The 12,922-nt window shown below is 52.3% G+C and overlaps 1 protein-coding gene across 1 annotated transcript in view; it reads right to left on the bottom strand.

Annotated features, from left to right (window-relative positions):
- ptc (protein patched) overlaps nt 1–12,922 on the bottom strand; it is a 123,369-nt gene that overhangs the window by 57,226 nt on the left and 53,221 nt on the right. Inside the window, exons 4-5 of the mRNA XM_071681921.1 lie at nt 6,357–6,426; nt 5,763–5,860 (exon numbers count right to left, since the gene is read on the bottom strand). Of these exons, the coding sequence (XP_071538022.1) occupies nt 5,763–5,860; nt 6,357–6,426 (168 nt within the window). The remainder of the gene's footprint in view (nt 1–5,762; nt 5,861–6,356; nt 6,427–12,922) is intronic.

Here is a 12,922-nt window from a genome sequence, read left to right as displayed (position 1 = left end):
CACTAACCACCAATCCAACCACCAACCACCAACCACTAACCACCTACCTACTACCCCAGTCCAGCAGACCTTTCACTCCCCTTACCACTGAGCCACCCACCCACCTGCAGTATTCTTCAGTGTCACCCTCGCCTGCCCCATTCTCGTTCCAAACTAATGGCGACTCCTTCCCTGGCTGGCAGAGGAACGGGGCCTCCCGTAAAAGCAGACAACCTGCGCAATTATGGCGGAGGCACTGGTCCCAGCACAGAAACCAACCCAGAGGTTATTGCAGAAGCAATGAGATGTGTGTGTGTGTGTGTGTGTGTGTGTGTGTGTGTGTGTGTGTGTGTGTGTGTGTGTGAGAGATGAACACTTGTGTCCTGTGTGGCAGGAGCCGGATACAACACCAGTGGACAGGGTCTAGACGGAGAGCGAGCTAGCAGTGAGGGGAAGGCAGGAGCTGGGTGGGTGGCACAGGGTAATCATCACCACGGCAGCAGTAACCGTCCCTGCCAGTGGCCCTCACACAGCCTTACTAGTGGATCCCACACAGCCCTCTACAGCCGTACCAGAGGCCCTCAGACAGCCCTCTACAGCCGTACCAGAGGCCCTCACACAGCCCTCTACAGCCGTACCAGAGGCCCTCAGACAGCCCTCTACAGCCGTACCAGAGGCCCTCACACAGCCCTCTACAGCCGTACCAGAGGCCCTCACACAGCCCTCTACAGCCGTAACCGTGGCCCTCACACAGCCCTACTAGTGGGTCCCACACAGCCCTCTACAACCGTAACCGTGGCCTCACACAACCGTGTGGAGTCCTGGAACTGCTCGCTACACAACCCTCTACCTCGGCTCCCCATTTCCCAGCTGGGAATATTGCAAAGGTTTGGGTAGTATGAGAGTGACGTGGTGTACTGATGATCTGAGGAGGAGGAGGAGGAGGAGGAGGAGGAGGAGGAGCACTACCGTCCTACCAAGACATCAAGTCCCCTCCTCTAGGTAGCATGTGAGAGATGCTAGGATGAGGGAGGTGATGGAGACCCGGGGAGGACGTTCTGCTGCAGGGATCCTCATGAGGTTCCAGTTCCGTCTTACCAGAAGTGAAGCTTCTGCTGGGCGCTGATGACACCGTACTGATGGCCTGGGCGGAGGAGAGGCAGAGACGTAAAGGGTGAGGTGGGTGTGGGACGAGGGAGGCAGGAGGTAATTAGTGGCATTAGGTGGAAGTGCTGCAGGCAGCTAGGACTTTGATGACTTAATCCTGGCAAGCAACAGGAGCGCAACCCACCCACCTCTTGCCTCTGTCACCCGCCCCTGCTACCCAAGTCCCCTTCCTGCCACCCCTGCGGCCTATATTCCCTTGTTCCTACCCACAGCTCCCTACCTTCCCTCCCTGTCATCCACTTTGCCATAACCCGCTGACCACACTCCCTCACTGTCAACTACTGCCAACCATACTCCTCTCTCTCACTCAGAAATGAACCTTATGAGCACTAACAGAGAGAGAGAGAGAGAGAGAGAGAGAGAGAGAGAGAGAGAGAGAGAGAGAGAGAGAGAGAGAGAGAGAGAGAGAGACATACACCGACCACAAACCAACTGTAGTAGTTTCCCAGTGGCCGAGGAGTCAGTGGGCGCCGCGTGCAGAGGGCACGACTCCGTGTACGAGAATGTCAGCGTGTGCCCCTGACCTGCCCTAACATGCCTTGGTGCTGCACAGGACACACCGACCAGTGCGATGCTGGACGAACGGAGTATCACGGTGGGTCAGGTGCCCCCCTCCCCAACCCACCTCCCGTCCGTAACCTGGCCACCAACACGTTCAGACAACTGACGTTCTCCCACAGGCACTCTCCAGGCCGCCCATCCGACCACCACGCCGCCCACCCATCTCCAACCAAACTCCGTCACAGCGGTATACCGTCACCTAGCACCGTCATGAGCCTCAAGGCCAACATTTTTCAGGCATCTTCCAGGCAGGGGACGGCAGAGCACTTGGCCGGCCAGTTTGGAGGGAAACCTGATATACGCACTTGGCACTAGAGCCTCACATCCGACCGCTACACCTACCAGCAACAGTCCACCAACACCGCATGCTACTAGTGAGTGTGGCGGCCACACTTCACAACAGCGTCCCAGCGGGTTGAAATACACAGCAAGTGTGAGGAAAGTCGCTACATCTCCCGAACAGATAGAGTCTGGGTAATGCCATGTGTCGGTGATGATCACCGTCGACCAGACACAACCTACGGCCTGGTATCCTGCAGCAGTGTTCCTCAAGACCTCTCGTCCTGACACCATTCATAGTTAAGGAAAAGATTTCAAGACAAACAAACGTTCAGGTAAACGACACAGCCTGGCAAACTGTCCTGTTGACGAACATTTTCAATAATCTCAAAGAACACAGAAAAAACGTTCACTCTGGCTCCGTTAGGTTGATGGAGTCTATCAATACTACACTGGAGTCATTTAGTGTGGATGGAGACGGTGTATAAGTATCCAGCCTGCTTCTTTCGACCCGAAAACTCACGGATGCTTCTAAGCCAACGACGAAAAATATCAACGAACGAGTGACTAACATTAATACCAACGTACGACAAGAGTGTCAACAGCAGAGCAGTGATCGTACTCACTGTAACCATAACCCTGGCATCAACAAACGCGTCATTATTACAGTATTTATTTGTATGTATCGCCGGCCACCCACCTGCAGGACCCACTCACCTCCGCGCTACACCATCTTTACCCCAGCACCTCCGCCATATCAGCGGGCCCAGCATGGCCGCAACAAAAGGATACCCCAGCAGCCTCCACCTCAAGCTGTGGACGCACCCATCATATATTCCCCGGCAAAACCAAACAAACCATCCTGCACCAAGATTCGTCTGTACGTGCCAACAATATTCAAAACGTTCGCTACACCGCGTATCAGTGACCAGCAAAACCCCTTTCTGAACAAAGTCGCTGGGGCTGTGTGAGAGCTTTCATGTGGCCGAGTCGTACCGGCTCGCCCGCATGACTGATCCGAACATTACCCAACGGATAATTACGTAAAATTAAGACCCGGGCGAGGTGGGTGGCCGCGCGGGTGATGTCTTCATCGTCCTCCGCTGCCAGCCGTGCGATGCTTCTCGCTCACCTGCGCGCCCTTCCCCAACTGCCCATTGTTCTCCGCCTCTCTCCTCTTCCTGGGGCTGTTCTGGGCTGGAAATGGTGAATATCGGTCCAACTGAGGATCTATCAGGGGATAAAGATGAGGAAGGAAGTCGTAGGGGGAGAGGAGACGAGGGAAAAAGTCGAGAAAATCGGAAGAAGTCAAAGATGGTCACGCTGCCGCAGCTCCCTAACGTTTTTCTGGCGGTATGTTCCAGGTAGGGCGGCGGGCGGAGCGGCTTGGTGGGTGGGCCCGCCTTGACGTCTTAATCCCGCGCTCTGGCTCGGCGCAACCGAGGCGCAACCCACCGACCCACCACCCACAGCGCTCAGCCAGCCTATACCAGGAAATGCAACACACCCTCAGGACCCTGTTCGCCCAATATAACTACCGCCTAATTGCCCACTAGCCAGCAGCCTACATCCACCACTAACAGCCCACTTCCAAGTCTGGAAGCCCAACTCTATTACGAACCAGCCCACCCCTGACACCACGGCTGGCTCGTCCTTACTTCCAGCACTACCCAACCAGCCTACCGGTGTGTACAAACAGGTCTACTTCCATTACCAACTCTTCTGTTGACTAGGCCTCTTCTACTACCACCAGCCAACCTCTACTGTCAACAAGTCCTTTTCCACTACCACCAGCCAACCTCTATTGTCAACCAGCCCTCTTCTACTACCACCAGCCAACCTCTACTGTCAACAGGTCCTTTTCCATTACGACCAGCCAACCTCTACTGTCAACCAGCCCTCTTCTACTACCACCAGCCAACCTCTACTGTCAACCAGTCCTCTTCTACTACCACCAGCCAACCTCTACTGTCAACCAGTCCTCTTCTACTACCACCAGCCAACTCTACTCTCAACCAGCCAATTTCTACTACCACCAGCCAACCTCTACTGTCAACCAGCCCTCTTCTACAGCCATCTCTCACTAGTAAGCCAACTAACTATCAGCAGCCCACCTCTCCTAGAATCAAACCTCATTACTAACGGCCCAACTTTATCCTATCAGCACGAGACCCAGCTAAACCACGAGCAGTCCACCAGTCGTCCACCAGAACACTACTCAGTTCACCGGCACATCATGCCACCCACAGGGGTAATAACCATCGCTTATTACTCGTCCCACACCCTGGCCACCATCACCGCTCCACCAACATTACCTTGTAGCCTCCAACCTCCCCATCAAGACCAGTGAGAAGGTGGCCTCCAACACCAGCACCACCTGGCCTCCCAGTGCCACCAAACACTCGCCACCTGGCACTGTGGCTCACCATATCACAAACATGCTTCACTGGAGCCCACTATCACGTCTGGTTACCACACCATCAACATCCACCAGCCCACTATCATCATCCACCAGCCCATCATCAACATACACCAGCCCACTATCAACATCTTCCAGCCCACAATCAACATCCACCAGCCCACCATCATCATCCACCAGCCCACCATCATCATCCACCAGCCCACCATCAACATACACCAGCCCACTATCAACATCCACCAGCCCACCATCAAGGTACAGCTATCTACCAGGTCACTACAGAGACACACGAGAGTTAAACATACCACCCAGGTCATGACTGACACCTCCACTGTCCAACACTACCAGAACCACAGTGAACTACCACCACTACCACCACACCTAGGGGCCTATAACTAGCCCTCCACCACCACCATTACTTACGGGGACAGCCCAGCTACCACAACCACTACCACCATTACCTATAGGGTTAGCAAGGCTCCCACCACCACCACCACCACACATAATGGCCGTAACTAATATTAAAAATGGTGTGGGAGACCTAGAGTGGCCGGCACACAATGCCCCCCACCCACCCCTCTTCACGCGGATACAACCCCCACCCCCGTTCCCCACCCCAGCCTACAAAACCCTCTCCTCGTCCAATCTCTCCCAAGAAACATCTGCTACAACCCCTGACTTCTCTTCCTCTGGCGTTCACAACCTCCTTCACCCAAAGACATCCCCCCAAAACAGCCCCTTTGCCTCCCTTAGTATCCACAACCTCTTCATCCCATAGACACCTATATAACAGCTCCTTTTCCCCCTTATTGTTCACAATCTCTTCATTCTACACACCCCTCTATAACAGGCCCTTTATCTCCCTTAGTTTCCATCGTGTCCTCAACCTACAAACACCACTAGACACAACCCTTCTGTCACCCTTGGTTCTCAGGAGGCTCCTTCACCCACAGACACCTACACAACAGCTTCTTAATTTCCTTAGCTTCCACAATCTCCGCAACCCACACACACACACACACACACACACACACACACACACACACACACAAAATACCACCCTGGAACAACGCCAACCAGGGAACACGCGGCGCAGCTGGAAAACTGAGGACGAAACACAATAAACATTTGGCAACACAAATGGAAACACAAATGGAACACCTGTGGACGTGACGATCCGTCTTCACGTCACTGTCCCGTAGCTCGCTCTAGTGTTTACCTTACGCGAGAGAGAGAGAGAGAGAGAGAGAGAGAGAGAGAGAGAGAGAGAGAGAGAGAGAGAGAGAGAGAGAGAGAGAGAGAGAGAGAGAGAGAGAGAGAGGCAGAATACAAAACATGAGTCGACCAATATACTTACGGTATGGTGACAGGGAAGTCTGGGCCGAGGAGCTTGGAGCCCTCCCAGAAGCAGTCGAGCGGCGTGATGATGGTGCAGGGCGTGATCTTCTCGAAGATCTGCGAGCAAGACAAAACACAACACCTCCGTCAGAGCCGAGGAATAGCAGCCCCCCTGAACCTCACCACCGAGTATGTGAAGGACAGACACCCAGCTACTGACCGCTTCACACGGGAATAATGACTACAAAGGTGTGCATGGCGTCAATCACTCGAGCACGAAGGTATGACCCTTGGTGTATAATGGCTTAATGACCAAAGCTGTGGGAGTATAAGACCATGCCATGGGTATGGTACGTCAAGTGAGGCCCTTAAGGGACAGTCCTAAGGTCAAGCCATCATCACAAAGGGTCGTACCGTCGTCCTGAACAATCTATTGACTTGAGTATACACCCTCAACTTTACAGAATGAAGCAAAAATGTGCGTCAAGGGTTAAGGTCTCTTAGTCAAAGGTTACAATGACAGCCAACAATACAACCAATGTTACAGATTATCAAAACTCAATCTACAAGTTCTATGGTCACTGTGGTACAACACACGGCGCTGCTCCCTCACCTGCTCTATGAGATGATTGTCGAAGTCTGGGAAGTTGGGAGCAAAGCAGAGATCCCTCAGACTCCACGAACTGCAAAAAGAAAGATGGGAAAACATACATAAAAACCTGATATATATATAAAAAAAAATGGGATGAGATTAACCAGACATTCATAATGGTCTCTCTCTCTCTCTCTCTCTCTCTCTCTCTCTCTCTCTCTCTCTCTCTCTCTCTCTCTCTCTCTCTCTCTCTCTCTCTCATCCGTCTCCCAAGATCTGCAGATATATCTTCATCCACGAGCATCCATCCCTACACTCCTTCATCCACCAGCTCACAAGCTTTACCCTTATCATCATTACTCAACATACCAACTCCCCATTTTCTTTCCTCCTATCCTGTGCACTTACCACCTCCCCGTCCTGTCGTGCCTCAAGAACATTATGCTGTCATGTTTACCCGGGGAAAAATGAGTAATGACGTCACAGGCTATACACGAGAGCAAGTCTTATCTATCGTCAACAATATATGTGTGTGGTTTGTATGATCATAGGCGTGGAGAGGGGGGAGGGGGGTATAGGACGAAGCCCCTGGTTAAGCCTGCAGGCGCCATCATAAAGATTATGAATTAAATTTACATCTTAATGAGCGGAATGGCCAATCAAGCGATGAATTGTAATTTGGTCGGTTGGGAGCGGAAGACAGGATTAGCATAGCCAGTGAGCTGGTTCATTCATGTGACTCAAGAAGCTGTTGAATGGATTAGCTAATCCTTTTGTTTACAACTGAAAGCTGACGAAGGGATTAGCTCATCATTCTGTTTACATTTGGAAGTCGAACAATGGATTAGTTAATCCTTTTGTTTATAAATTGATTTGTTGCGTCCCTCTGGCTGCCAGTGTGGCGGTGTTGCTGGCTGGTAATGTGCCATGATTATGTGACTGACGGAGAGAGAGAGAGAGAGAGAGAGAGAGAGAGAGAGAGAGAGAGAGAGAGAGAGAGAGAGAGAGAGAGAGAGAGAGAGAGAGAGAGAGAGAGCACAACTCAGCATGACAGTGATCAAATCCAATATTGTACGTTCTCTCCTCCCACGTTGATCACCACCACCTCCTCCTCCTCCTCCAAGCCACACACCTGACAACGTCGTATTAAAGAAAAACGTAAAAAAAAAAAAGAGAAAAAAAATACACCTGATATTAAGCGATTTTTACCGGTGCCTTCCGCTGCCATATGACTTCACGTGTGGTGAAGGTGTTTCTAAGAATAACCAACCTCCTCACACCATTCCCTGGAATGCGAATCCCGTCTCTTCGTCCCTGAAGTTCCTACACAGTGGGAGGTGAACAGTGGCAGCAGTTCTGGGTAACCCCACATACACCACACAGCCCGCCAGGTGAACAAATAATCTGAGAGTAAAAAAAGATGAAGTGGAAACAGCGATTATAGTTTACGTTATGCAACACTGGCCACCTCTGGGGCCGACACTGAACACCTGACGGGCGTACTATACGCAGGAGACACACACGACGCCCCACGCGATTCAAGGAATAACACCAGAAATCCTTAAGTGTGATCACATGACCCAGGCAGGCCTGCGTCAGGAGGAGATCTGCTGCCCGCCCGTGACTGGTCTTCCGACACTCTGCCGCGCTGGAGGCAAGGCTGCTGTACACCCCACCCACAGTAATACGGTACGTAACATATGCGAGCAGGTTCAGTACAGGCAAGCACTGCGTTATTACGATATAAAGGACGAAACAAAATGAAACAAACGAGTCAGTTTCCCGGATGTAAACACTGTCGTGAGAACGATGACGCGACGCGCGCAGGGTAAACAAACAGAGGTGACCGTAACAAGGTCGCGCTAGCTGGACGGGTTCCCTCGACGCGAGGCGTTACGGGGCCGCCTGAGGTACATACACGGACAACCTCTCCAACACTGAGGATGAGGAACTGGTCAAAGTTAGGATGGGACCTTAACCCGTGAACCTCGACCTCCGACACGTCGTGCACAAGGGTAACAACCACGAGGAAAGAGAAGGGATGAGAAGGACGCCAGTATAGGGAGGAAGGACGAGGGAGAACCAGGGCTAAAACTGGGGACCAGGACGACTACCATAGTGGGGTACACTCAGGGAGGGAGACGGGGAACGACCAGGTTATGAAGAACCACTTCATGATGAAGAACCACAGCCACGGAGGCCCACCAGCGCACGTGATGGACATCATGAGAGGCTGGAGCGAGAAACAAGTGCCACGACTAAACATGGATACCACGACACAAGAAGATCCGATCAACGAATCTTACGACGACACACCGCAACAACCGAGGCACCAGACACATGTAGGAACAACATAATGAACCAACCACACACCAGAGTAGCACATGTGATAAACACAAGATATAGAGAGGGGCAGGAGGGGCGTGAACACGGCCCCACACGCGGAGCTCGGGGGGGCCAACAAACATATCACAAACACACAAACAAACAGGTGTGGAGGCCAGGCTCTCCACCGGCCGCGCCCCAAACATTCAGCTCACAAAATAAACGGAAACTGAAGAGGCTTGGTGGGAGGGGGGCTTCTTTCTTTATCCTCCTGTGTTGGGTTCTGTGGACGTGGCAGACATGGGTGGTAGGGGGTCGTGTTCGGTTGTTAATCACATCTCTCTCTCTCTCTCTCTCTCTCTCTCTCTCTCTCTCTCTCTCTCTCTCTCTCTCTCTCTCTCTCTCTCTCTCTCTCACTTTCTATCTCCATTCCTCTATATCTGTCTTTGCCACTCTCCCTGGCAGACGCACACACACCCCGGGGATCGCCACCACATACATCACACAACATACATTTCTACACCTCACCCACTGATCACGTTAATGGTAACTTTTATCCACGTCGTGCGCTCCAGGTATGGGCAAAGTGATACAAAACGAGCGTTAAAATGACAATTCTGTTTTGTTTAAAGATGTTCAAGTATACAGTGTTCTGGGGTGAGTCGTGGCTGTATGGGAAACCCATGAAGGGGTAAAGAGCCCCAGAGCTTAGCGGTGTAGGGAAAGAAACACACATCATACCGGCCCACTCTCGAGTTGCCCACGGCCACACAGTAATTATGTGACGCAGTGGTCGAGCTAATGGAGGGGGACACACAAGCAGCCAGATCTCGACAGCAGACAACAAAATAATATCCATAAAAGACGAAAAAAAGTATTAACACCACTGCGTAGGACAAGTGGGTTAGGGAGAGTTAATATGACGGACTGCCACTCGAAACCATCCAGTCAGGACCTTCCCCAGATGTGAGAGCAATACTCCACATAAAGACCAATGAATCAGTGCTACAATCAGTGATACAATCAGTGATACAGTGATATAATCAGTGACACAATCGGTGCTACAATTAGTGATACAGTGATATAATCAGTGCTTCAATCAGTGTACCTGGTGAAGCGAATACCTGGTGAAGTCTTTGTGGTCTACTACCACCAGAGCCCAGGCAGTTCAAAGAAGAATTTTCCACATCTGTACGGGGCTCCAGTTGAGACAGACCTGACTCTATGTGTACTGTGAGGTTTCCACGATAGATTTCACGTACGGTGATAACAACCATGTTTACGGTGTTCAATGGTGGAATGACAGAACAACTGGAAGAGACCAGGAAGTTGTTATGGGTTTTAGAGAGAAACAGAAGAAAATGGGTTTTCGAGGCTTTGATCAAAAGCAGGTTAGAAGCACTTCACTGTTAAGCCCACATGGAAATTCACACAAGTATTTTAAGAAAGCTATCATGAGAGAGTTAAGTCTACGTACTTCAAATAACGGGAAATCAATCCAACAATAAATGAGGACAATATTTACCATCTTATTCCCGTATATGGAACACTGAACGGTGGGAGAGGCAGACGTGGCAAGGCTGGAGGTTAACCATGAGTTGGTCTTGGGGGTGTCACAGGCCACACCGTCTCCCACCCGGCCCTCAGCCATTGCTGAACCCGACAGATTTCCGTGATATTCCCTGCGGACCCAACTCTGCCAACGCGTCTTCCTTCAGCCCTTCTCCGTCGTCCAGCCAGCCTAAATCAACCCTTCTCCGTCGTCCAGCCAGCCTAAATCAACCCTTCTCCGTCGTCCAGCCAGCCTAAATGTGTGGGTCAGTGACCAGACGCGTAAGACGAACAGCAACTTGGATAACGCACCCCCCCCCCCCCCGTGCAGGATGTGGTCCTGGGAGGTGTGAGGTGGGTCAGGCATGGGAGATCCATCATACGCACCGGGTCAGGAGCCACGCAATCAATCCTCCAGGGCCCTCTCTTCATCCCCCCACCCAACCCCACATACTACCAAACATATGCAACCCTGAATTTCATTATACAATAAATGGAGGATCGGTCCAAATCCCCCCTAATTTCCGCGCGGGTGAATCCCTGGCCGGTGTAACAAGCCTCTTATTTCACCATTTGCCACGGCCTGCCTACGGTCGACTGCAACTGAAAGGGTAATTGCAAAATCCCGGATCATAACTCGCGCGGCCCGGCTGCCCGGCCGCTCCGTAAACAGGCTCATAAAACACCAATTCGTTCTTGGATTACCTGGCCGCAGACAGCCACGCCTTTATGTCCAGGTGTCACGCTAAATGTTGAGGGTCTTGTGTGCTGCATCATACTGTGACTTGTGGACGGGCCAGCCAGCCATCCTCCGCCTGGACACACGACTTTAGTGAGGTAACGCACAGCACCTCCACGACGTCAGTGTCATCATTACTTACTAACGTACCAGGAGGTGATCTCGACTACACATGACGTGGATCGTTAACGATACGATAAACCAATTTAGCCTTGTTGGATGTGGAGGTGCTGGAAGGCCAGGAGCCACCACCTGCCACACGAGGGGGCCATACCGACCACCACTAACCCAGCCCACTAAACTGCAACACTCGCCCATCACCAGCAACTCCAACTTGGCGCACTGAGTGTCAAGCAGGCCATCATCAGGGAAACCTGTAGGAAGCCAGGATGGCAACCATCACTAGTTCCTCTAAACCTGGCACTTACCTGGCCAGACTGGAAAATTACCTCCGGCCTCACCTGACCCACAGCTGCTTACGTATACCTCACATTGGTTACGCAGATCTGCCCCCCACACACAGCTGGATATGGGACCTTACCCTACCTTACATTATATGACCCCCCAACCTAAGCACGCCCTTCCCTTCCCTCGACTCCCCGCACTGCCAACTCCTCCCGAGAACCCCACCTCACCCCCTCCCTGCACGGCACTCTCCTCCCTAGACCCCCAACTCAGCGGTGGCCTGGCCGGTCGCTGTGGCCATGGTGGCCTCTCTAGTCTACATGTCCAACACAGGCCACCCACCACACGAATCCGTCATGTCCTAAGCCTAACACTAAGTAATTCTGCTGGAGTACAGCACATGGCGAGTCTCTGGACTGTTCCAACATTCTGCCAAGTGGCCATAAAATCCATAGTGCTATTTCGATGTTATCCATTTCGGTCACATAGACTGTATATACACAGACGACCACTCCATCGCTCAAGACTCGTACTTATCATGTACGGTGAATGAGTCCTCCTTAAGGCCATCATCCTCTGGGTCATCCTACTGCCACTTGCTGTACACGTCGGGCACTGAGGAGCCACACAGGGGCGTCATCCACCAAGACGAGGAGCCACACAGGGGCATCATCCACCAAGACGAGGAGCCACACAGGGGCGTCATCCACCAAGATGAGGAGCCACACAGGGGCATCATCCACCAAGACGAGGAGCCACACAGGGACATCATCCACCAAGACGAGGAGCCACACAGGGACGTCATCCACCAAGAAGAGAAGCCACACAGGGACATCATCCACCAAGACGAGGAGCCACACAGGGACATCATCCACCAAGAAGAGAAGCCACACAGGGACATCATCCACCAAGACGAGGAGCCACACAGGGACATCATCCACCAAGAAGAGAAGCCACACAGGGACATCATCCACCAAGAAGAGAAGCCACACAGGGGCATCATCCACCAAGACGAGGAGCCACACAGGGACATCATCCACCAAGAAGAGAAGCCACACAGGGACATCATCCACCAAGAAGAGAAGCCACACAGGGACATCATCCACCAAGAAGAGAAGCCACACAGGGACATCATCCACCAAGAAGAGAAGCCACACAGGGGCATCATCCACCAAGACGAGGAGCCACACAGGGGCATCATCCACCAAGACGAGGAGCCACACAGGGGCATCATCCACCGAGACGAGGAGCCACACAGGGGCATCATCCACCAAGACGAGAAGCCACACAGGGACATCATCCACCAAGACGAGGAGCCACACAGGGACATCATCCACCAAGACGAGGAGCCACACAGGGGCGTCATCCACCAAGAAGAGAAGCCACACAGGGACATCATCCACCAAGACGAGGAGCCACACAGGGACATCATCCACCAAGACGAGGAGCCACACAGGGGCATCATCCACCAAGACGAGGAGCCACACAGGGACATCATCCACCAAGACGAGGAGCCACACAGGGACATCATCCACCAAGACGAGGAGCCACACAGGGACGTCATCCA

The sequence above is a fragment of the Panulirus ornatus genome, chromosome 33 (genome assembly GCF_036320965.1).
Source record: "Panulirus ornatus isolate Po-2019 chromosome 33, ASM3632096v1, whole genome shotgun sequence".
Lineage (NCBI taxonomy): Eukaryota > Metazoa > Arthropoda > Malacostraca > Decapoda > Palinuridae > Panulirus > Panulirus ornatus.
Note: the sequence above shows the minus strand (reverse complement) of the source record. Positions and strands in the feature narration are given on the sequence as shown.